Source organism: Osmerus mordax, chromosome 24, assembly GCF_038355195.1.
Source record: "Osmerus mordax isolate fOsmMor3 chromosome 24, fOsmMor3.pri, whole genome shotgun sequence".
Taxonomy (NCBI): domain Eukaryota; kingdom Metazoa; phylum Chordata; class Actinopteri; order Osmeriformes; family Osmeridae; genus Osmerus; species Osmerus mordax.
In genome coordinates this window covers 10,358,283-10,384,567 of record NC_090073.1, presented here as the reverse complement: position 1 = coordinate 10,384,567, position 26,285 = coordinate 10,358,283, and the positions used below count along the sequence as shown (strand labels likewise).

Below are 26,285 nucleotides of genomic sequence, written 5' to 3'. Positions count from 1 at the left end.
TGCCTTATTATGCTGGGATGAGGGCAGTATAACTGCAACCAATGGTTCCCATGGAGATAGTTTTACACATCAGTGGATTATTTCAGTAGATTTTCTGGGTTTAGTAGCATGGTATGACAGTGTGGTAAAATGTTGTAGCTTGACGTCGACTATGCTTGTGTAACACATAAATAGTCTAAGGGTGATTGAACAGCCTGCTATAGTGTAGCATATCCTTTGTCATTATAAGAACTACCTGAACCCTTAAATGTAGAACTGCATGTAAAAACATCTTGTATACAATAGTAGTAGCCTACCTATGTGTAAAATATACCTTCAGCCCAATTCCAACATAAAACAATGGTTAGGGTTATGTTACAAGTTTGTTTGTAGATTATTATAATCCAACAACCTCACAGTTTTAAAGCACCATCGATCTCTGCCATATTTTGGGATGTTTAGTCTAAGTGTCCTGGAATAACAGAGGGAGAGCGAGTTTTACAGTGGGCTGCCAGTGATGGAAGACGCGAGAGGAGGCGGAACGTTAAAAACCGCGCAGCGCAGCCCTACTCATCTCAGTCTAGCCAGGACACCCGGGAAAACGGTTTGCAGCGACTGAAAATGAAAAACCGCAATGCCTATACGCCTAAACATTGTTTTGGATGACTTCATGCCAACACTTAACGACTTTCGGCTCTCAACATGCTCCGACTTGATTCACCTTCCGAAGAATAGTTACTTCGGTTGAGCAAGATAAGAGAATATTACTGCGCCCTGGATAAACGCCTATAAATTGCAAGAGCGCACATACTTTTGACTGGCTAAATGAACTAATCTTAAGGACGATATGGCTTGGATACGGTGTTGGGGGTGTACATGGTTCCACTATTTGATTGTCTTCTGGTGATTATTATCGAACTCATGTGATTCCGAACTCTCATATCGGATTAGCCTCTTGCCAACTGGCTGTCACAGCGGGACTGCAGCGAGGAACCTGGGACTACAGGATGTGGTCCAAATAAGATTTTTTTCAGGTAGGGTCGACTTGTAGGCCACTCTAAGTATGCTTTTTTTTGCGACAGTTTTTTACCTGCATGTCAGCTGACCACTTAGCTACTGTCAAGTTTTCGATACATGGTATATTGTAACATGTTCAAAATAGCGCAGGTAATTTTCATAGTGAATTATTTTTTGTTGTTGTACACAGTCCACATTAATCTAATGATGTACTGCTTTTGATACAATTGAATTACGTGTTGATCATGACATTAATAGGTGTAAGCGCCCAGTCATTTCACACGCGAGTCTCTGACAGATTCAGACATTAACCATTTACGTTCTCTTAAGAAGTTAGAGGTTCTATTCAAGTCATATTTTACCGGGAACCTTGGCTCCCTGATGTGTTCCTGATAAATGTTCAGAAGTGGCTGGAAAATAAGTCTATATGTATCTTTTTTTTCTTCACTGTTATCCAGAAGGTTATGAGGCACCAATCAGATGTTTGAGAACCCCAGGGAAGTTGATCGAGAATGTTTGTAGTTCTGGCATGTGAAGACTGCTTCCTGTTATTGCCCTTCGATTTATAAAGGCAGGTACTAATGAGAGACAGCCATCCATGTTCTGCTACATGCAGGGACTCTTCGTATCCTCTGCGCTGTATGACACACTTACGGTTGCCCATGGTGAGGTAATTGAGGCTAATCCGTCTTAACTTGCTCTCCCACACACTACCTGGTTCTAGATATACCTGCTTGTGGTCTATTTGAGGCCCTTTTGCCAGAGAATCAAGGTTCCCATGACCACTCAGTGACTTGTGATTGGTTGTAAATAGATTGTAAATGCCTGTATCCATTGAAGTAAGCAGATAAAAAAAGTTCAGCAACATGTCGATGAGTAGAACTTATGCTGATGGCCAAGCTAGACAGAGTGGTTAACCATCTCTCACTCTCACTCACTCACTCTCTCACACACACATACACACACACCTTACCAACAGCTTTTACAATTAAATTGTGTAATCTATTCTGTTGAGTCACTGACTTCTGTGAGTGAAATATCCTAAGCCCACATAAGTCACTGGTAATTAATTGTTGTTAAAATTGCCTCATTGCAACTTGTTGAGAGGCTACCTTCAAATAAGATGTCAGTCGTTTCATGGGTTGAGGACCTGCAAGTCAAATGCAAACCTGAGACCCAGAGATGTATGGATCTTTGGCAGGATGCAGACAGCTGTTCCCTGGGGAGATGGCCCTCCCTGTCACCGATTAAGAAGCCCCCTACAGATATCCAAATGTTAATGCGATCCCACCCACCAAGCATAGGTCACTCCAGCAGGCGGAGCCTTCTAGAAGCACACGCTCCTGAGGAGCTGCTCCCCTGCCCACAGCGCCTCAGACTGAGCACGCTCGCGTCACGGATAAGGAAGGAGTCTGGCTGTCCTGATACACAAACAAGTTTGTTGTCTTTTACATTTACATTTAGTCATTTAGCAGACGCTCTTATCCAGAGCGACTTACAGTAAGTACAGGGACATTCCCCCGAGGCAAGTAGGGTGAAGTGCCTTGCCCAAGGACACAACGTCAGTTGGCATGACCGGGAATCGAACTGGCAACCTTTGGATTACTAGCCCGACTCCCTCACCGCTCAGCCAACTGACTCTTTTGAGTCAACTATTAATTGTTGGGGCTATAATTGCATTTCTGAAGGGTTCTGCAGTGGGTAACATTTCCCCTCCAAGCTTGTTTGAAAGTGCTGAGCATACTAGTTCCTGTACTTGGTTCCTAACCACACTGTGGAATGTCTTTACTGGTGGAACCTATCAGGGCAGGGTGCCCACATGTTTAGCAAATGGAGTCTGGAGGAAGGAGGGATGTTGATATTCTCTGAATTTCCTGCAGGTGTACTGAAGGGTTTCTCTGGTGAAATGTAGCCTCATGCGGGCTGCTTAATAGCTTCTGTATTGGAATTCAGAGTCATGCCATATGTATTCAGGTCACTGGAATGTCTCACTGGAATATCCTGAAATGACATTATTGAGATACTAAACACTTTTTTACATTCAAACGTTTCCCCAGCATTGCTCTGAATGGTTTTAAGGGGAAGATTATTACTAAGAGCTGTTCAGTATTTTAAGCTATAATCTCCTGCATTCATTTATGCAGTTTCCCCTCATCCCTGAACAACAATGTTTCTTATGGGAGTCTGTGTACTCAGTACTTGGTCTGAACTTGTGGTCTTATCATTTTGTATTCCCTGTCTGAGCCTTTCGTTCAGCCAGTTAACTCAGCGGTATAGAAAGTTGGCTTTATACTTCCCAAGAATGCCTTTAAGATGGAAACTACAGCCTGCCAGTACAGCCTTTCACTGAATGTCGTGTTGACGGAAGTCTTCCGAAGCTTTAGGTAGCTTCGGAAGCTCTGCGCTCAGGTGATCTGAATGAATCCCAACAGTTGTTGAGGTTGTGTCACACTTGGTGTGTTTGTTCTGTGTGAGTTTTGTGACTGTGATGCTGCTTCCTCTTTGCTCATACAAACAATAAATAATTGATCCGGCCCCCCCCAAAAAAAGATGGATAAAGATTTGGCAGCACTAAGTTTACAATATCTTGAGTAAAATTATTGTAGGTTTATAAGAACTAGTATGAAATTAAATGGTTTTGAGTGTTAGTGGTTTAGGTTTAGTGTATGAAGCCACAGCACGAGGGAGCAGCTAGTCTTGGATTCTACACCGGGTCAACTGCCCAGCATTTCACCCCTGCCAGCTTGAACCAGATTTATGCGTTTGTGCAATGTGGGAAATGTCAAAATGAAGTATTTGTTTAGTTAATTCTTCAAATTTAAGAAGATTACCTTGTTTCCACTCATGTTTATACCATGCGGTGTATACTATAATGCACTTAAGCAAATCCAAAGCCTCTATTTTTCTAGGACTTCTTTTGAAACGTAGGAGCAAGTATGAGAACTGACCTTGGAATATATAATCTCATATTTTTCTGTCACAAAAAAGGAGGAAAGGAAGTTGTGGGAGCTCGTGAGAATGTGTTCAGAGCTTTAGTGAACCAACCTGCTACGTGTCCTAAGGTCAACAGACCGGTGGTGCAGACTTCACCCCCCAGTTACCAGAAACCCAAAACATCTTCCGTGTGTCAGTTTGCTCAGTGTTGAAAGCTGCTTGTACGGTGTTGGCATCCTGGCTTTGTAAATCAGCAGTCCGTCCAGTTGTGGTTCTCATGTGCCGAGATGAGAGAAATTTCCTGAGCAAACGAACTCCTGTTCCACTCCTCCTTCTCTGGCAGGAACACTAACATCTGCTTTCAAACTGAACTATCTCCTGGGCCGGCTGCCACAGTTTTCTCTCCACTATTCAGGACTGTCGATCGGCGCTCTGGAAAGTGGAGGGGTTGATGTATTTTATCGTCCAGCTGTTTACCCCCTGTGGTCTGAACCTGAGGCCAAGTGCACTACTCACATGTTTATTATGGCTCATTCAGGACTAAAATCTGCAGTATGTGGGTAGGATGATTGATAGCTATGAGTTTCCTGCTAAAGACCATTTTGTGTCTCAAATTAAGTCTCAACAAAGATTTCTCATTGTGTTTATTTGCCCTCTTTGAAACCAAACAGTTTTCTTGTCCATGTTTACATTACCAACGTGTAAACTCAAAAAGAATGTTTTAAAAACTAAACTAGATGAGAAAGCTAATTTGGTGTATTCATATTCTTACCCTCCACTGTCTGGAATTAGACTGAGAGCGTCAGGGCCTCCTCAGTCGGCACTTTGCCTTTTTACTGTGGCCCATTAGCTTTTACAGCAGATGAATTCCTTGTCTGCTTGCCAGCGCTGAGATGAGGGCTTGTTTTTCTTCTTGTTTGGTCTTTATCAGATGTAGATTTGTGTAGCGAACACATGGGCAGCGACAGGCTGAGGCATTATGCTGCTGAACTCAGCCCTCCCCTGATCTCTGGGAGTGGAGGACTGGAGATCAACACTGCTCTCCTCTGACTGTGCTGGGAGATGTTGTGGATTAGCGACCCCCACACACACACACACACACACTGCAGTTAAGCAGCCGCAGACCTGCTTTGGGTGGTCTCGTGCTGCGTCCTCTTGGTTTCTGTTTGGACAGCATCATTTGGTATTGCTACTTTTTTTTTAATGATTTGCTTTGTTGTATTAATAATAATGTTAATTTATAATGATCAGTTAATTCATAGACGACTACCTCACTGTGTCTGGCATGGTTTTGCTTATAGTACATCTTATTCTTCTCACGGAATCACACTTGCTGTTGAGAGTAAAGCAAATTCAAATCCCAACTGTCACTATCCTCAGTGTGTCATGTAATACTTCTGAGATTTGTAGGATGAAGTCTCATTCGGTCTCTGAGACCAAAACTGGGGTCCGTCGTTGGCAGAACTGAAGCAGGGAAACATCCATGCAGGAAGGGAGGGATGGGAGAGATGGTTGAAAGCATTCTTGCTTAATTTCTGAATACCACAGGGGAAATACTAACCTTTTAAGAATGCAAAGCTCAAGAGTCAGCATACAGGCCTACTGTCTCAGGGAAAGTCCACCCCGAGGCCTTCAGGATCCCCGTTCAGTTGAAGGAAATGGGGACCATATTGTTGACTGTCATTCTCAGATCAGATTACAAATTTGCCTTGAAGTTTCCGGTATTCTTTGACACCCTGGAGCCTTCTGGCTGGTCTACGTAGTACGTTCCTCATATTGGAATAGTGGGGATACAAAATGACATCAACTGAAGCTGCTACATGCCTCTCAGGCTCTACGGATGTGTCATACAGACGTTGTTAGTTTCCCCCGACAAAACTGTCAGGAAACAAGCCATGGCAGTAGAGTGTGTTTTGGAGAAACATAACAGCCTCTCAACACTGGAAGCAGAAAGTGGAGGGATGGCAGAAGTGGGTCAGTAAATTCCGTCACAAAGATATGAAACGACGAGCATTGAAAAGAGTCCTCTGTTCTTAATAAAAACCCAGAAACCATGCAGTGACAGGCAAAGGGAAAAGTATATTGAAGCAGCAAAAGGCAGTTAATTTGATTCTTGATTTCTTTCAAATCAGTAACGGGAGTGCCTTCTAGTGTCTGCCATCATTAAAGACAGAAGATGGGATGATGAGTAGCAGTGATATTCTTGGTCTGAAGTGGAGATGAGCTATTGGTTCAGGAGGTAGAACTCGTAATGTTTTTGAGGCATTTGTTTCGAACGTTTTTCCATCTCTCCCCAAAGGCAGACTTTGAGCACAGTTGCCATAGGTACAATCTCTACATTCTTGCACAGAACAACATAGATTTTAGTTAGATGATCTGGCCTTCATCACTTTGATTTGTTATCTGCATCATCCATTGTACCCTCACTGGAAATAAGACTGATGTTTAAGTAACTGTCTGGGAAGAAATATCTAGCGTTTAATGTTATGACTTAATTGCCCTACCTGCTTTGCTATTTTCATGCATTTTTGAAGAATTTGCGTTTGACACTGCCTTTGAGGAAAGATTTTGCTCTGAAACTACCCCTTATCAACCTCCTACCCCTGTCATTATCAACTAAAGTATTCTTTAAGTTGAGCTGTCTGTCCAGTCATTTAGCAATCATCACACAGTCTTGATCCCCACTCAGAGACCTCCGGTGAATCATCACAAAGCTTCTCTTCTTCGTGTCTGGGATGGATATTGTGACGGCTTACTGTTGGTATGCAGTGTTTCTGTGTTTGTGTACTTATAATCCAAATCTTAGTTTCTGTCTACCTTTTGTCCTTTTTAAGTCTTTGATGAAAGATTTAAAGATGAAAGGATGAACTGGTGAAATGCCCCTTTTTGTTATGAAATGAATTTTAGATTCTTCATGATAAATAAGTTCCTTCACTGTTATAATGGAAGATCTCAATTATAAAATGGCTGGAAGTAATCTTGAGGTTTTATTGATCCTCAACGAAAGGAGACTGATAAAATGACGATGAATAATAATATATCGCTCAATCTGCTTTAGTATGACCCCTTTTAAGGTGTTTTTTCCTAAAGGATGTTTATCGACGGACTTTCACAAACTCCAAACGGACTCCAGCAGCTACAGAACTGTTTATTTTAGTTTTCTATCTCCTACAAAAAAAGTTATTTAGAAAAGAGAGGTTTTGCCTCTGTCAACCATTGTCTGCCAACCCTTTCAGGGGATGTAAGCAAATGCTTTGTCGGAACTGGTTGCATCAGCGGCTGTCAAAGTCGCGAGTCAGGATATTGGCGTGCTGTGGAGAATAGCCTTCAAGGGCTTTTGTTCTGGCGGGTTGCCTCACCAACTGTGGGAAACATGCGCTCACCGTCACTGTGGACTAGTCCCAGCTACCAGGGCTGGCTGGTGTGCAAGGAGGGAACTGGGTTCTGCTGTCAAGCGTCACTCTCAGAAGGATGTTTGGGGACAGTGGACTCGTGTTTGGGGAAATCACTTTGACTGAACTGGATCCCTGAGTAGTTCTGTGCTGTTTCAAGGTGTGCAGCTCTCCTGTTAGACTTTCTGTATTTGTGCGTCTTCATTGTCTGAATTGTGTGATTTTTATCTCTCCTTGTTTAAGTGTGATTGTGTGTGAACACATCAGTAATTCAATAGCATTGTCCCTATTTAGCATGTTATGAATTTGTGTGGGGTTGAAATTGGAACTAGCTTCCTCCTGATAAACTTGCATTGCGTGTCGTGAAAGGGAATGTACCTTCGTCATTTTAATGATGTCCTCTTGCAGTACTTCACTGAACGCATCTTTCTTAAAAGTAAGGAGTGTGACTGAAGCATGCTGCTACTCTCACAATCTAAGTTACATTACATGGAACCACTTTCCATAGTAGCCGGTTTCAAGCAAATTTGCAAGTCAGTAAGATTACCACTAGCATTTATTAGCATAAAACAATCAAATGTACATCCTGATATGGTATCATCTGATGTGTTACTAAATCTAGTCTGAAACCACAACCAACCTGTACCCGTTTAAACAGGTTGTTTTGCTGACCTGACACAAATCAGCCTTGAAAATTAGCTTGCACTTTGCAGAACTGATTTACAGCGAGGAACTCATGAGGTTAATTTGTAGCTTAAAATAAAGACGTGTATGCAGATTCCCCTTCGAATTACATTTTGAAGCATTTGCAGCCAGGCGTGATGCAGCAGGACTCAGCAGGGTTTATTCATGATTAACCTGCTGAAGCTGACAGCCAGGGCTTTGCAGTTGTTTCTCCAAGTTGTTTATCTTACCTGCCAAGTACGAAGAATTGGATTTATATTTTGTTTATTTATTATTTTGTTTTCCTTCATGTGCTTCTGTCCAGCCCTTCAGCGTGTGATGTGCGTCTCCTCTGTGCTCCACAGTTACCTGGCAGACCAGTGCTGGAACGGTGGCGTGGTCTTCCTGATAATGCTGCGGAGGATCAAACGCAAGGCCCCGCCCCCTCCGTGCAACGGGAATGGGGTTTCCGGGGGCAACGGCGTGACAGGCCGAGCGAGCGAGCGGCGAGACAGCACCTCCTCCGACGCCCCCGGAAGCCCCGCCCTCAACGGCAAGCGGACGCGCAAGTTCGGGGTCACGTCCCGCGCCTCCGTCTCACGCGACGACGGGAGCCGTGACGACGGGGGCCGTGACGACGGGGGCCGTGACGACGGGGGCCGGGACGACGGGGGCCGTGACGACGGGGGCCGGGACCCGGAACTGGAGAACGGGTTTCACGCCGCGCCCTCTGGTGACTCCTCGCCATCGCAGGACGAGCCCTCCTGGAATCCGGGTGGGCAGGGCTTGGCGGTGGACACGCCCACGGGGAAGGGGCGGGTGGCAGGGGCGGGGCTGATCCCAGGGGGAGGGGTACCCCAAGGGGGAAGGGTTCCCCAGCACCTGCAGAACGGAGGAACAGCAACCCTTCCTACTCGCTCCCACACCCGCCTGTCAGAGAGCTGCCAAGCTGAATCACCCAGCTGTGAGACAGATAGCCAGGTAATTCAGAATAATAATCACGATATATAATCCGACAGCAACAACACTGACACCTTCAAGAGCTATATGGATGCTGCATTGTGTTGTTAACCGGTGATGGATTTGGTTCTAATGTAGACCTGTGGGTTCAGTTTGATTGGTCTAGTTAGATGTGTGTTTGTGTGCCCCTGCTGGCTTGGTGATACAGGCATCTGCAAAACAGACACGCTAGCTTTAAAGTGCTGGGGTTTGTGTCCCATCTTTGCCATAAAGAAGTCAACCACAGATTATAGCAGAAGTGGAATGACCCACTTACTCATCCTGTTATACTGTGGCCATAATCTTCTAGTGACATTCAGAGTTTATGGGACGTATGAGTTAATATTTTACATACATTTCATTGGACTTCCATTGAACTTTCAATGGAGTTCAGCTATGATGCAAGTTGTCCACTGTTTCTCCTCTTACAAACCTACTACAATATCTGAATGTTTTTGTAGCTTTCACACACCTTTTAGGAAAGTCAAACTATGGAATGCGAAGCCACAGCCGTGTTTGCCAAGAATAAATCTCACAATTGGTTGGTGAACTACACAAACTGCACATAATGATATCTGCCAGGGACCAGAAAGAACAGATCTTATAAAAACATGTTAATCCTTCACACATTGTCCTCCACTCACACCCATGAGTCATCGGTGGTGACTAACCGCTTGCCAAAACAAAGATGGAGGCCAGATCCATGGCATGCCTTTCACTTTAACTTTGCCTTTCTTTACGTGTGGATACACCTGAATATCCAGAACACCAGATTAAAGTGTTTGAGAAGCTTCCAGTCACCTGTCTGCCATCAGGGACCAGTGTTAGCCAAGCAAGCACAAAACCCAGCCAGCTAATTAGTACCTTGATTTTTAGCAGCACAACCAAGACTATATATTTTGGAGCTTGTCAAAAACAGTAGCATAACGTACCGTGAGAACGAGAACACAGGAATTAAAACAGTCCTTCAAGTCTCAGCCTGTAGCCACAGAGAGAGGATTCATTTACAGACACAACCAGGATCTCGTCCCCTCAGGGGTCCAAGCGGAAAAAGCAAAATAAAATAATCGTGTTGGTCTCCAAGCCAGTCCAGCCATCTTGCAGGACTCATAATGTGAGGGTTCTGAGTGGGAGGAGCTCCCCCTCTCTGGATGTTTGCATGTTCCCCACCCTCTGACAGGAGAGAGACCAGCCTGGACAGGAGAGAGACCAGCCTGGACAGGCAGCCCGAGCCTCCACCCTGCAGCACCTCACACCAAACACCTGCTTACCGTTTGTCTGGGAGCTGTTTTACTGGTTAACCCAAAGATGCCCTAGAAAGAAGAAAAGCTCATAAACACACGTGGTGAACATATTTTCTAGTGTGAAGACGTTAGTGTTCGGTTGACATCTTGGTCTTTTTCATGAGAAAAGTCCATGTTAGGATGTCATTTTTCTGACATCTACAAGAGACGTCTAACATTTTTATTCATTCTTATTTATTATGTGTCACATACTCCAGAAACCAACCCGCGATTGTTGCCAGTGCAGGGAATCTGGTATACACTGTTCAAAAATCTCCCACACTTTTCTAATTTTAGACCTTCTCTTCCTTCTCCTCACTGTTTTCAAACCTGGTACCCCCCCCCCTTCCCCATTCCCTCTTACTTAGATAGTCGTCTAATTGAACACTTTTGATCTGGGCTCATCAACATCAGAATGGAGAGGCCCTGCATGTTGTATTCATGAGCTCAGAGCTCTATTGTGGCCGGAGGGGGGGGTTTGTAATCAACCCAGCGGTGGAGAGAGGCCTCCTGCTTATCATATGGTGCTGATGAGGGCCGGCCATGTCACCTCATCAGGATACAGGAAACCTACTTGTGAGGCTCTACGACTTTAGTATCTGTCCGTTAAATCCCGTTTTGGTCATGTCCTTTCACGTCGTACAGCACTGAAGGCACGACACACCCGTACTAAGTGTGTCTTGTGTTGGTTGTGCTGGATGGTCGTTTGAGCTTGTACTGGTGTAGAGAGAAGTGGAAATTAAACTTAAACTTACCGTGTGAATGACAGCTTGATAGCTATAGTGTCGGAACACACTATTAAAAACAAGACTGTGTTCTATATGGGGAGTTATGGTTTGGAAGTTTGTCACTCAATATCTGTGACATTGTTTTAGCCTGAACACGTACCTCCTAGGTTTCCCATTGCACAGATGTAGGTGTCCCTGGCCTTACAATTTCCTTACACAGACGTCTCAGGACTTCAGTAGCAGTATTATCTGTGTTTTGTCAGGCTGAACATCAGGTAGTGTTTTAATATATAATGGGTCCCTTATCACAGGCTACAGGCCTGGCAGGCTTCCTTAGGGAGGTAGTGGTTGTGGTATTCTGTGTTGTGACTGGCAGCTGGAAGTGATGTTGACCCCATGCTAGCTGCTGCTGGTTGTTCTGGCTCGGGGATGTGCGAGGGCTCAGGTGTGTCAGCGATGTCCTCGTGTGAGGGGGGGGTCCTAACTTGTCTTGGCTTCTTCTGGGTTTCTGCAGGATTGTTTTTGTGTCCCTGATCCATGTGTCCCTGATCCATGTGTCCCTGATCCATGTGTCCCTGGTCCATGTGTCCCTGATCCATGTGTCCCTGATCCATGGGTCCCTGATCCATGTGTCCCTGGTCCATGTGTCCCTGATCCATGTGTCCCTGATCCATGTGTCCCTGATCCATGTGTCCCTGATCCATTGTCTCAGTGAAGTTGATGGTTTTGGATCGTAAAGTTGCAGTTTCTCTTGATACGAAAAAATAGCAGGAAGTGTTTTAAAATGTAGCATTAAATGTTTTAGTTTTTATTGTATTTCATTCTTTAATTAGTCAAAGATATATTCGTCTATAGATTATTGGCAAGTTGTTAATTGTGCACAAATCTGTATACTGTGGTTCTGACTGCAGTGTGTGTGTGTGTGTGCGTGTGTGTGTGTGTGTGTGTGTGTGTGAAGTGTTCTGTCAAGCTAAAGCTGTCACACACAGGTGTGCATCACTCGTTATTTATAGAGTCCCCTTGAGGAGAGAGGCTGGATTCTAAACTCTTCTCATCCCAGTAGGATACACACCTCCAAGCCTGGCACTTTGAATCATGAAACTTTATTTAGAACAATCTTTGTGTATTCTCTTACACAGGACACTGTGACAGGGCACCATCACATACTGTAGATCCACTCTTGTCTGCTGTGTGTATTTCTACATTGTTTTTTTCCACATGGCTTAACTGCGTCCCTGTTAGTCCCCTCTGTGTCCTTGTTAGTCCCCTCTGTGTCCCTGCTAGTCCCCTCTGTGTCCCTGTTAGTCCCCTCTGTGTCCCTGTTAGTCCCCTCTGTGTCCCTGTTAGTCCCCTCTGTGTCCCTGCTAGTCCCCTTTGTGTCCCTGCTAGTCCCCTCTGTGTCCCTGCTAGTCCCCTCTGTGTCCCTGCTAGTCCCCTCTGTGTCCCTGTTAGTCCCCTTTGTGTCCCTGCTAGTCCCCTCTGTGTCCCTGCTAGTCCCCTCTGTGTCCCTGCTAGTCCCCTCTGTGTCCCTGTTAGTCCCCTCTGTGTCCCTGCTAGTCCCCTCTGTGTCCCTGCTAGTCCCCTCTGTGTCCCTGTTAGTCCCCTCTGTGTCCCTGTTAGACTCCTCTGTGTCCCTGTTAGTCCCCTCTGTGTCCCTGTTAGTCCCCTCTGTGTCCCTGTTAGTCCCCTCTGGGTCTGCTCGTCCCCTCTGCGTCCCTGTTAGTCCCCTCTGGGTCTGCTCGTCCCCTCACACGTGTCTCCTCCATCCCCTCTGACGTCTCCTCTGTGTGTCCGCCCGCAGCCCAGGGAGAGCAGCCACATCTGGAAGATGCACATGGTGAAGGGTCAGGAGGGACTGGGCATCCAGATCACGGGGGGGCGGGGCTCCAAGCGCTCGCCGCACGGCATTGTGGTCGCCCACGTGGAGGAGGGTGGCGCCACCCAGAGGTGAGCGGTACATTGATACTGTTATGTGGAGGGTACTGTGTGTGTGTGGTCAGTGTCTCCTCATGCATATGCGCCCGTCTGAGCACACTCAAGCAGCCCAATCAGCTTCAAAGCTTCTCTCGTGTCCTGGCCTCGTCCAATAGCACGCTGAGCTGTGACCACTTGGTCTGGAGGACTCTCCAGTAGCTCTGCCTCGTAGCGGCTCGACATCTCAAGATGAGACCTACTTGCCAGACATCTCATTTCAAAATCACAAGCGTTAATGTGGAGCTTACACAAATCTTACAAATGCACTGTCAGAAAATGTCCCCCAAACACCAGACTCGTCCCAACACATTGGCTCACTAACAACCTCCTCCTGACTACAATCCGTCTGACTTCACACTCCTGCGGCAGAGAAAAAAAAAAGGGTGTGACTCACTTCCCTCTCTATTAAAAGCCGAACACAGGCGGAAAAGTCTGGAAAGCAAAACAAAAGCACTCGTCCAAAGCCTGCATGCAAACACGCTCAATCTCCCCTGATCACGCTACTCATCTGGTCCCAGGTCAACACCCGGGCTGGAACAACATCTCTCATCCACCCCCAAGGTGAAGGGTTCAGACTAAACGAGAAGTGTTTGTAGAGACAGTCTAGTCCAGAGGCCGACATTTGATGGCCTCATTTAACAAAAACGGAAAGGAACTGTCTGCCACCAGAACTGAAGCAATGGTTGCAGTTGACGCCCATTAAAAAGGATATTAAAGAGGTGTGTGTGTGTGTGTGTGTGTGTGTTGCAGGGACGGCCGTCTGAGGTCAGGTGATGAGCTGCTGATGATAAACGGTCAGTCTCTGGTGGGACTGTCCCACCAGGAGGCCGTGGTCATCCTGAGAGCCACCGAAGGACTGGTGCAGCTGGTGGTGGCCAGCAGGGTGAGGCTCCACACACACACACACACACACACACACACTCTCTCTCCTTTCCTCACATGCTTTCTCCACACTCTTCCCCTCCTGTACGTTTGTAGTTTAAACACCTATGTCAGAACAAGAACCCTCCTGTCCTGGGCTGACGGGCGTCCTGTCTGCATGAACGGAGTCAGGTGGCTGAGCGGTTAGGGAATCGGGCTAAAAATCTGAAGGTTGCCAGTTCGATTCCCGGCCGTGTCAAATGACATTGTGTCCTTGGGCAAGGCACTTCACCCTACTTGCCTTGGGGGAATGTCCCTGTACTTACTGTAAGTCGCTCTGGATAAGAGCGTCTGCTAAATGACTAAATGTAAAATGTAAATGTAAATGAACATTCAGAGAGACAGGGTTTCTCTTAGCCCAAACCGCCCCCCTATACAGTCTCCAAGCCCCCGCCACCTCAGAGCCCTGAACCTCCCCCTGCGTGCAGCACAGCCCACCGCCTGTTTAAATGTAACAAAAGAGGAATTGTGAATAATCCTCCTGTACTCACTCTCCCTGGTCCTGGACTGCTCCCTGCTCTAATACCCTGGCTAGACTGCAGCCGCTTAGCTTGTTTGAGGAAGTGTTGCTCTGACAAGCCTGCCTCCGTGCTGTATTTCCTCCGATGTTGCTGCGGTGTTTCTGGAGGATTCTGTGGACTGAGACTCCAGCCTGGTCAGGGAGAGTCTGAAAAATTCAACAGGAGAGTTTTTAGATGCTTCCTCTTCCAGAAAGACACACATTTACTCTCTGTCACACTCACACAGTAATGCTCAATGCCCCATCCTCAAAGCTGGTGGTACAGTGTAACCAACTCTCTCTGCATTTCTCAAACGCGCACACACACACTTCCTCTCCCCCCCCCCATCTCTCTCACACCTCCCCCTCTCCCTCTCCCTCCAGGAGGAGTCGGAGGTGGACTTCCACAGGTACCCGTCCACCAGCCTGCCGGACCTGGTAAGCACCTGTGCGGCTGCCAGCCCGAGCGGGCGAGCCTCCTCCAGGGACGACATCGCTAGGGACCCCTTCCCCAAGGAGGGCCAGGGGACTGAGGGCCTGGAGGCCACCAGCAGCCTCTCTCTTCCCAGCCATGACTCTGTATGTACCAGACTACCTGTCTCTCTCTCTCTCCCTCTCTGTCTGTGTCTCTCTCTTTCTATCTGTCTGTCTGTGTCTCTCTCTCCTGTTAATTCAAGTTCATTCTCTCAAGCGAGTCAAGTTGTTTGGCACACTTGCGCTCACACACACACGCACACACAGACTCCCTCACATTCCTGTGGCTGATGCAGCCTTGCTTTAAGAGCGGATGTGAAATTATTTATCCGCTAGCTACCCACCAATGAGCTTCCCTCCGAAATGTCGTTCTTCATTAGCGTTTAAACAGTCGATCAGGGAGCGCCTCTTGATTGTTCTCTTAGCAGTGGTGGCCATCTGCCATGTGCATGTCATAGATTAGACATACAGTCCAGGAAGTCCCACTGGATATTGGGTTTCAATAGTGTGTGTATTAAGAGTTTGAAGGAACTGGGAAGGATATGATGTGATGGGTTGGGAAGGGAGGTCTGTTAGCGCTGTGTAAGTGGGTCACTCGCTGCACAACAAGCTCTCTTCTCTCTCTCTTTTTCTCTCTCGCTCTCTTGCTTTCTTCTACCACTCTCTCTTTTTCTCTTGCTTGCTCAGTGTCTGTTTATCTCTCTTTCACTCCATCCCCCTTTCTGTCCCCTCTCTCCCTCACTCCCCCATTCTCTCTCTTCCTGTATCCATCTCTCCCTCCTGAGTTACAACAAAGTGCTGCCAAGTTAGCAGAGATGACTTGAGCAGTTCCCCCAGCCCCTCCGGCCTCCCCCGGCCCCTATGGCCCCCTGGCCTCTGTCTCCTCAGTAGAGCATGCAGCCTCGCCCCTGACCTGCTGTCCTCTCACCCTGCATGGTTACATCGATCATGACCATGTGACCATGTCTAGAGATGTTTCCTGGTGTGTCACAGCCGTCTCCGGGCCTGGTCTCCATGGCAGCCTGACAGCCAGGGAACAGACCACCAGCGCACGACGCGTCCCACGTTAACCACCAGCTCGTGAAGATTGTTCCAAATTAAAATGCAGAGTTTAGACATCCCCCACGATTATGTAAACTCATTAGAGGGTGCGCTCTGCTGGCTGCTGTTGCGAGGAGACGGAGGGTGTTTCTGTTATTTAACTGCTCACTTCCTGCTGGTTGGAGAAGCTCCCTTCTGTGTACGTGAGGGCTAGGTGATGTGTGTTTCACCACGGGATCACTGGTCACTTAATCCCTGTAATCTGACATTTCAGTCTCACTTGTTCTGTGTGGCTTTGGGAGAAAATGTCTCCATGAGGAGTACAGTATGAGCGTGATGTGTTTTCTGAGCTTCTGGAAGGGTGGATGCAAACCACCTCTTTAAGATAGTGTGTGTGTGTGTGTATACGGAAATACATTTAGTCAGACAGTACGATATGGAAATATGTGCTGATTCACATCCCGAGTTTAGGATCTGAAGGCTGTCATCTGGGCTGATGCAGTAACAGATGCTGGTGTTGTGGAACAGAGACCATGTCTAAGAGTCTAAGACCGTGTCAACACAACATGCTTTGAAAGGACTAAAAGGTTTAGGAGGAATTTTCAGAATCGATTTGTGGCGAGCCTGTGAACTGAAAGATCTGATGGACGCAAACTCGGAAGATAAGCTTCCTGCTGTGTTTGTGTTTTCAGCGCTCAGGGCTGCCATGGAGGAAGGGGAGGGTACATTTACCTTAAGCCCTGCACGTTTTTTTCCCCAACATTCTTTCTGTCTCTTTCCCTAGAATCTATCCCTTCCACTTTTTTCAGTTTCCCTCTCTTTATCTATCTGTCTCTCTCTCCCTCTCTCTTACTCTCTGCCCCCCCCTCCCCCATGTGGGGTCAGGACATGGTTCAGTGGTGGAGGAATGTTACATTCAACGAGCTAACACCAAGTGTCTGACCTGTGAGAGGTAAACACAGCACATGGTACCCACACAGACCAGACATGCTGTGTTCCAGTGAAACCGCTCCTCAGTCCTCACGGACCACCAGGGACAGGGCCACCGGGGACAGGGTCACCGGGGACAGGGCCACCAGGGACAGGGCCACCGGGGACAGGGCCACCGGGGACAGGGCCACCGGGGACAGGGCCACCGGGGACAGGGCCACCGGGGACAGGGCCACCGGGGACAGGGCCACCGGGGACAGGGTCACCGGGGACAGGGTCACCGGGGACAGGGTCACCGGGGACAGGGTCACCGGGGACAGGGCCACCGGGGACAGGGTCACCGGGGACAGGGTCACCGGGGACAGGGCCACCGGGGACAGGGCCACCGGGGACAGGGTCACCGGGGACAGGGTCACCGGGGACAGGGTCACCGGGGACAGGGTCACCAGGAACAGGTCTAGGGGACGTCCATATTTTAATACGATGTCAGCACACACTAATCACTGTTCCTCTTCTGCAGTTGACGGAGCAGGAGAAGTTGGAGGATAAAGGCCAGGGGGAAGAGAGAGGCCGGGGGGAAGAGAGAGGCCGGGGGGAAGAGAGAGGCCGGGGGGAAGATAAAGGCCGAGGGGAGGGGTCTAAAGGCTGCTGCAGAAGTCCAACACCCATGAAATTTCGCAGCCGGTCACAAGGTGAGGAACCTCGGCCATACACACATATGCAAGCACGTGTGTGCACACACACACATGCATATATAGACACACACACACTCTCCTCAGACAGAGGTAGACACCACGAGACCGCTCCCTGATGTCATTGTGAAGTGTTCCCTTCATCATTCACGCTACGCTGTTTAATGGCTCCTCTTGAAAGCAAACACCTCAAATCCCTCCCCTGTATGTCCCTTTGGCTAAATAAAAACAAAATATTATTATAGATTTATTATTTAAGTAAACATATGTGCTAATTTATCTTCTCCTCTATTCTCTCCTGTCCTTTCACTGTATTTAAGAAAATATATATATATATATATTTTTTTTTTTATGGTTGACAAAATGTATATTTCTTTAAGTTAACGTTGGAAAATATTTTCCAACTTTATATATTTTTTTACTTAAGAAAGGTTGATTCTTTTTTTTTTTTTTTTTTTTTTGAAAATAAGTTTTGAAAGGTTAAATAAATATATATTTTTTTAAAAAGGGTTCAAAAGGTTTGCATCATTGATGAGTACTTGATGAGGATCCTGCTCACCAGATAACTGTGTACCATGGAGGCCACAGCGGCCTGGGTTAGAAGCCATTCACACCTTTGCTGCATGTCTCTCTCTCTCTCTCTCTCTCTCTCTCTCTCTCTCTCTATTCTCTCTTTATTTTCTCTCTCTCTCTCTCCCCCTCCCCCCCTCCCCCCCTGCGTTTCCTGTCACACTTCACTTACAAACTGTCTATTAAAGCATGAATGATGCTAACAAACAAAAAAGAGAAAAACAACGCGTCTGCTGAATGAAAACATTATCATTAATTATTGAACCAAACGTGTGTTCTTATTTATTTTGAATGATAATATCTTTTCCACTTTGAGTGCCCTCAGTACAGTGTCCAGGGTGTTCTCTTGGATTGGAACTCTGCCCTGTGTTCTAGATGCGAGCGTTCCGTGTTCCGGACGCGAGCGTTCCGTGTTCTAGACGCGAGCGTTCTCTCTCTGTGGACCTCAGCTGGCTGAGGCTGCATGCTGTCTCTCCCCAGGCGGGAGCAGTCGTCTGGAGTCCGTGGGCGAGGACGATGAGCTGATGGTGGAGAACGGTGAGACGGGCGGAGAGATGGCCGACAAGCCGACGCGCAGCGGCCGCAAACACTCTCTCCCCCAGCAGCTGGACACGGCCGGAGTCCGCCAGGTCGGTATCGAACCCTGCCGTTGTTACGTGATGGGGGTGGTTGGGGGAGAAGGCTGGTTTGTTAGCTGTGAGGGTTTGTCGACATGGCTTTTGGCATGTCGGTCAGAAAGAGGGGTGGTGACGAAGTGAGAAGGTTTTGGGAGTGGTTGGGGTAACCGCTGCAGGACTGCAGCTTAGTGGGTAAGGGTGTTTCCTGGCAGCAGAAACACTCGTGGTTCTGAGTCCGTCTGTCCCTCAGTCTGCACAGGGAGCTAAATTTATCTACTGAGATGAATAATGCAAGAAACATCCCAGCTGGCTGAAAATGGTATTTCCCTTGAAAGCATGATGGAACTATACCTACAATCACTTGTGTCAGATACAAGTACAGTAAGAGTACTGCATGTTTTCAATGTCGTTGGGCTACATTATTAGCAATATTGATGCTAACGCTCATACAAAACAGTAACAACTCTTGCATTGTGTTGCCTCTTGGTATGAAATGCTCTATATCAGAGATCCCAACCTGTGGGCCACGGCCCACTAGTGGTCCACCAGGGTACTACAGGTTGGCCGGTGTTTGGCTCCTGGTGTTGTTAAACATGTGTGATAAGTGCAAATTAAGTGAACGGATGTGTTGGTCGGACGCAAAAATATTTGATCTATGCAAGTGGGCCGGAAAGTGTAAAAGGTCGGGAATGGCTGCTCTATATGAATAACATTTTATTTAGTTTTGATTTGATATACTTCAGATTACTGAGTGTTTGTTGTTGAAGAGATCTCGTTTTTTGACGACCGGAGGTTGTTGAAGTCAGCGTTGTGTTTTCAGGAGTATCAGATCGTGAAGAAGTCGGCTCGCTCGCTCAGCACAGTTCAAGTGGAATCACCATGGCGACTGGCCCAACCTTCCATTATCTCCAATATCGTCCTGATGAAAGGACAGGGCAAGGTGAGAAACACACACACACACACACAGTTGTAAATTCTGTTGTTGTGATGATGTGAGCCTGACGTGAGAGCTGTGTTGCCGTGGCGCCAGGGCCTGGGGTTCAGCATCGTGGGAGGGCAGGACTCGGCGCGAGGACGCATGGGGATCTTCGTCAAGACCATCTTCCCAAACGGAGCTGCAGTGGCCGATGGGCGACTGAAGGAAGGTGAGAAGAGCGGGTCAGCCTCCGGGAGGAGGGAGGGAGGGGGGACGGAGGGAGGGAGGAGGGCGGAGGGAGGGAGGAGGGCGGAGGGAGGGAGGAGGGCGGAGGGAGGGAGGGGGGGCGGAGGGAGGGAGGAGGATGGAGGGAGGAGGGTGGAGGGGGGGCGGAGGGAGGGAGAGAGGGCGGAGGGAGGGAGAGAGGGCGGAGGGAGGGGGAGGGTGGAGGGAGGGAGGAGGGAGGGAAGACGGAGGGGTTAAGCAACTTGGTGTGTGTCATAATCTGCTTTCTTTAACTGTTCGCCTTCCTTTCTCATCTCTCTCTGCTCTCTCCCCCTCTCCTGTTCCTCCACCAGGAGATGAGATCCTGGAGGTGAATGGAGAGTCTCTGCTGGGCCTCACCCACCAGCAGGCTATCCAGACCTTCAAGGTAAACACGCCTCCTCAGAGACCTTCACCTCTCTGCGCTGCTTCTGGTCTTGTTGTTCATAAATGACAAAGAAGAATCTGAGTCAAACAGCCTTTGTCCAACTCTGTAGTTTAGCATCGATAAGTTGAGGTGATTTCTATGTTGAATTGTGAGGGTTCATCCTGTCCCCCCCACACTCCACCCCCCCTGCAGCAGCTGAAAAAGGGCGTGGTCACCCTGACGGTGAGGACTCGTCTCCGCAGCCCCAGCCTGACCCCCTGCCCCACCCCCACCCTGCTGAGCCGTGCCGGCTCCCCCAACTCCTGCGGGGGCACGCCCGTCCCCCCTGCCCCCGAAGAGGCCGACCGCAGGCCCCCCGCCGGGCCCCCCGGCCCGGGCCCCAAGGACCGCATCATCATGGAGGTCACGCTCAACAAAGGTGCTCGCTCTCTTTAGGTTGTTGTTCGGTTCTTTTGACATGCAGGGGGGGCACTCACCACTGCTCACCACAGCTGCACGGGTTCGAATCCAACCTGGGTTCCTTTGCTGTCTCTCTGTTGATTTCATTTTCAAGCATAGCCCCGAATATCCGAATATCTAATATGTCTCTCCTTTTTATGCGTGTGTGTGTGCAGAGCTGGGCGTGGGGCTGGGTATCGGTGCGTGCTGCCTAACCCTGGAGAACTCTGCTCCAGGCATCTACATCCACAGCTTGGCCCCTGGCTCTGTGGCTAAGATGGACGGCAGACTCAGGTAGGAAGACCCCCCACGGCCTCCACACTAGCCTCCACACCAGCCTCCACACCAGCCTCCACACACAGCCTCTGTCAACCTCGACCCTGGAACAGTACACTAGTTGGTTCCCCCCCTGTAACAAAGTTCTCAACAGTTCTCAAAAGATGCTCTCCCTTCCCTGTGCTGTAGCTTCTCCTGCCACGGTCTCTCTGGCCTCACACGCCCAAATGTGCGAGCACACACACACACGCACAGGCACGCTCATATGCCTCTCTCCTGGCTGTCTGCTGCAGCCCATTAGCTGTAATTGAGGAAGGGAGAGGCAGGAACCGTGAGCCCTGGAGAACTCAGGGGCCAACGCGGGGAATGTTGGAATCCCCTTCAGATCAGCACAAAGCTCAGCCTGGTGACTGGGCGGTTGTGTGTGGATACAATCTTCTGCCAAGTTTTCCTTTTCGAAAAGTGCGACGTCAAGCTGCTCTGGTCGAGGTTCTGTGATGCAGGGTTAGCTGTTCTCTCGCTGAAGGAACGTTCTGATAGCGTGTTTGTTTTTGTTTCAAACATGTCAAGTCATGTCATTGCATCTTCCGTGTAATGTGGGTGTTGTCAAGTATGCAGCAGAACATTTCATAAACAAGTTCCTGAAGATATGATTTTAGGTGTGTGTGTGATAAGCTTGTGTGTGTGTTTCTGTAGCCGTGGAGACCAGGTCCTAGAGGTGGACTCTGAGAGCTTGCGTCACGCTGCGCTGAGCGAGGCCTACGCCATCCTGAGTGAGTGTGGACCTGGACCGGTCAGTCTCATCATCAGCCGACACCCCAACCCCAAGGTACCCCACACACACACACACACCCCAAGGTACCCCACACACACACACACACACACCCCAAGGTACCCCACACACACGCACACACACACCCCAAGGTACCCCACACACACGCACACACACACCCCAACCCCAAGGTACCCCACACACACACACACACCCCAAGGTACCCCACACACACACACACACCCCAACCCCAAGGTACCCCACACACACACACACACCCCAAGGTACCCCACACACACACACACACCCCAAGGTACCCCACACACACACACACACCCCAACCCCAAGGTACCCCACACACACACACACCCCAACCCCAAGGTACCCCACACACACACACACACCCCAACCCCAAGGTACCCCACACACACACACACACACACACCCCAAGTTACCCCACACACACACACACCCCCCAAGGTACCCCACACACACACACACACACACACCCCAACCCCAAGGTACCCCACACACACACACACACACCAAGGTACCCCACACACACACACACACCCCAAGGTACCCCCCACACACACACACACACACCCCAACCCCAAGGTACCCCCCACACACACACACACCCCAACCCCAAGGTACCCCACACACACACACACACACCCAAAGGTACCCCACACACACACACACACACCCAAAGGTACCCCACACACACACACACCCCAAGGTACCCCACACACACACACACACACACACACCCCAACCCCAAGGTACCCCACACACACACACACCCCAACCCCAACCCCAAGGTACCCCACACACACACACACCCCAACCCCAAGGTACCCCACACACACACACACACCCCAACCCCAAGGTACCCCACACACACACACACACACACCCCAACCGCAAGGTACCCCACACACACACACACCCCAACCGCAAGGTACCCCACACACACACACACACCCACCCACCCTGATCCCAAGGTACCCCCACACACACAAACACACACACACTAACCCCCATGTAAGACACACTGTACAATCCTTACAAAATCTTCTCTCCAAAATGCACTAAATACATTGACACCAAGGAAGGAAGAGAGCTATGAGGAAAGGGTGGAGGAGAGAGGGAGATTGGAGGAAGAGAGACATAAGAGACAATAACGTTCCTTCTCCTCAGATGACTAGATGCGTCTCTGATGGTCCCATTCTGGTCGTCATCCTAATGAAGGAATTCCACACGTTCCCTCCACGTGTCACTAACGGAATATTCCTGCCTTCTGAAGTTCCCCAGCGTTTCCCAGACAGGAAGTGTAATATTAGCTTTACTTTCCCTGCAGGGCCACTAAGGTTTTGTTTTTTAACCTTTTAAGCTCGATAGAAAATGACTCCCTCAATAACCTGACACCCCATTCATCTCTCTGAGTGTCTGGGAATTGTCAGAGGCATGTCAGTAAATCTTCCAGACTAGTAAATGATAACACGTATGCAGAGTTGGGTTACTTCTGTAGACTGTCTGATATAGCAGACCCTGCGTTATGAAGGTACGGTTCTCTTGTAATGACCTGCTCCGGAAGTCTCACCAGACACGGCAACACAGGAAGGTCGAAGGTCATCTTAATTGTGTAACAGGCTTGAATTTCGGTGTGACTTGATTTGACGCTGGCTCTATAATGAAGCCAGTTCCTCATCCAAGACAGTTACCAGCATGAACAATCCAGCCAGACAGAGGTGAGGGGGAAGGGGGGGAGAGGAGGGAGGGGGCGTAGTATCATCTGCTACCTGATTGGCTGTGTGTGTCAGCTCACCGAAGGAAGCGGGAAGGGTTTGAATTGGAGAGGAAGTGGGGGATCTGCTGAGAGGAAGAACCCCCAAAGAGAGGGAGAGAGAGAGGGAGGGGAGAGAGATAGAGAGGGAGGGGAGAGAGAGAGAGAGAGTGAGGGAGAGGAGAGAGAGGGAATTGCTTCCATCCACAGCAGTAAAGAGGCTTCATGTTTTTCAGCTTGCTATCAATGCAATCAAAAGCTGGGAACAGCCAGCTTTGAACACCACATTTGGAAGAAGATAACACCCTATCTGTGCAATCAGCCCTGGCTGCACACTGTCATTACGGCACATGCTGCTAGTTTTGCTTTGTGTAATACGATGTCTAAAGATGCATGACATGGTGATTATGTACCTTTTATTGGTAACTTCTGCCAACAGTAGATGGATGAGGAGGGTATTTAAATTACTATCAGAGGTTAGATTAAAACTGTGACATCAGGTTCATACATCAAGGAAATTATTTCCAAAAGTCCATAGTTTATATGAGTATTTATGAAATGCTTTTATCATAACAACATGCATAAAATGCACAGCTCTAATAGTATTAGTGTTCAGTGCCAAGTAACAATAAATAAAAAGTTTCTTTCAAGTATTATGTTAGTTGTTGATGCCTTTGTGTACAGTACTGTGGTTCTTTCCAGACCCAGTGTTTACAGTCAGTGTTATTCTTGGTCAGTGTCAATAGTAAGCACCTCGAGTCCATCGCCCCCTAGTGGTGACAGCCGTCCGAAGTCTGGCCCAGTTGGAAGGTGCAGTTTCAGGAGCTGTGAAGGATATGGCTGAACTTTCCTGCATGTTCTGTCTTGTGTGTAGATGTCGGAGCAGGAGATGGATGATGTGATCGCCCGCTCCACACACAGGGACAGTAAGGAGGGCCAGGCCTCTCACACTCTGGGTCAGTTCTGCTGTCATCTCCTCCTCCTGTCATATTCCCATCATTGACTCATACACCAGTAATATCTCATCATGTTTTAAAACCGTTTATTTCCTAGTAAACTTTCTCAGGCTCCCACATTAGCTGTGACCTCTGACCCCTGCCCTCTCCCCCCAGGTCTCCCCTCCAAGAGCCCGTCCCCCACGGTGAAGGCCAGGCAGGGAGAGGGATCTCCTGGCCTCAGCTGGACCATGAAGAGGTTCCTGGAGCCGGCCAGCAGGGTAAACAAAACACTGTCACATCGATAACTGCACATCACCACTCAACTACCACGGAACTGTACATCACCACTCTACTCACATGCCCACTTTTAATACTGTGCCAAATCGTGTCCCTGTGTTGTAATACTGCCTCCCCTGATACAGCAGGGGTCCCTGAGTTCGGAGGCAGAGCTGTCCCAGTACTTCTCACAGGAAGCCCCCAGCACTTCCTGTCTGGCGGAAACCATGGCGATGGGCTCCAGCGAGGAGGAGGGGCTTCACCAGCGGGCCTGCTGCAGAAGCGTCTCATTGGAAGAGCCCTCCGCCCAGCAACACGGTACTGGATATCCAGACTGGATATTCAATCATATTTCTCCAAAGCTTTTATCGAATGCTCTGAACAGTGTGTTATTTAGTTCTACCAATGAGCTATGCCATATTATCTTATTACAGCAGTGTCAGTGTTGTGACAAGAGTAACACCATGCACAGTAGTTTAAATGTGAATGTCTGTATATCATTTGTAACCGGAAACTCAGAGGAATGAGGATTGTTAATGACATCATCATGACATCATCATGACATCATCATGACCAAACATTGTAAAAAGAAACCCCATGTATCTCACAAGCCGTGTGTCTCTCTCCTTCAGCGTTCAAAGACGTGTCCAGCGTGGTAGCAGACGGGGGCCCGGCGGCCCCCCCGGGGGAGGCCCGCCCAGGGGAGGCCCGCCCCCCCCAGCCCCCTCGCCAGCTCAGCAGCTCCTCCCTCCGCAGCCCCCTCCTCCGCCAGCGCCGCGTCATCTGCTACGACGACGAGCCCAGCGACGAGGACGACGACAACGCCGGCGCCACGGCAACCGCGTTCCGCAGGGCCGCTGTACCGGGCGACGCTCGGCGCTCCCGTTTCCCGGAGAACGACTCCGGGATCGTCATCGCCACGTCGTCCGTGGAGGTGGACGAGGACAGCCAGGACGACAGGCGCGGGGGGGCGAGGGACAGCTCCCTAGAGTCGGACGAGGGCTTTCCCCTGGGCGCTGACTCCCCCTTCATGCCGATTCGCCACTTTGACCAGGAGGCGTGCGGCGGGGGCGTGTCCAGCAGTTTGGGCGTCAAGGAGCCACAGCGGCCCCGGGAGGCGGGGGGGCAGCTGGAGTCGAAGCGCTCGCCCAAACTGGAGCACAAGGCCGTGACTCGCGTCAAGAGCATGATGAGCATCGAGGCGCCCAACTCGCCTCAGCAGAGAGGGAAAGCAGAGGAGCTTTCCCAGGTCTCTCCACACCCCCAGGGCCCCCAGTCCAGGGGCTCCCTTCCCCGGGCCCAACAGGGCAGGAAGGGGGAGGCCGGGGGGGAGGCCAGGGCCTGGAGCACGGACACAGTGGTACTGAGGAGGAGCGAGGACGAGTCGTTCGGTCTGGATCTGGAGATCAAGGCTTCTCCTGTCCAGGTGCTAGTGACAGGGCTGAGGCCAGGAGGCGCTGCCCAGAGGGTAGGCTTTACCTAGTCACACTTGTTACCAGAGGGTAGGCTTTACCT

General features: G+C 49.1%; 1 protein-coding gene across 1 annotated transcript in view; it reads left to right on the top strand.

The window, feature by feature from the left end:
* The first annotated feature begins 580 nt into the window (after positions 1-580).
* Positions 581-26,285, top strand: part of pdzd2 (PDZ domain containing 2) — a 36,231-nt gene continuing 10,526 nt past the window's right edge. The window contains exons 1-17 of the mRNA XM_067228521.1: positions 581-1,013; positions 8,351-8,966; positions 12,797-12,942; positions 13,720-13,852; positions 14,774-14,968; positions 17,355-17,526; positions 18,577-18,725; positions 19,534-19,653; positions 19,744-19,858; positions 20,208-20,281; positions 20,474-20,699; positions 20,896-21,013; positions 21,692-21,824; positions 24,431-24,512; positions 24,669-24,772; positions 24,917-25,088; positions 25,403-26,238. Of these exons, the coding sequence (XP_067084622.1) occupies positions 8,397-8,966; positions 12,797-12,942; positions 13,720-13,852; positions 14,774-14,968; positions 17,355-17,526; positions 18,577-18,725; positions 19,534-19,653; positions 19,744-19,858; positions 20,208-20,281; positions 20,474-20,699; positions 20,896-21,013; positions 21,692-21,824; positions 24,431-24,512; positions 24,669-24,772; positions 24,917-25,088; positions 25,403-26,238 (3,345 nt within the window). The 5' untranslated portion in view covers positions 581-1,013; positions 8,351-8,396. The remainder of the gene's footprint in view (positions 1,014-8,350; positions 8,967-12,796; positions 12,943-13,719; positions 13,853-14,773; positions 14,969-17,354; positions 17,527-18,576; positions 18,726-19,533; positions 19,654-19,743; positions 19,859-20,207; positions 20,282-20,473; positions 20,700-20,895; positions 21,014-21,691; positions 21,825-24,430; positions 24,513-24,668; positions 24,773-24,916; positions 25,089-25,402; positions 26,239-26,285) is intronic.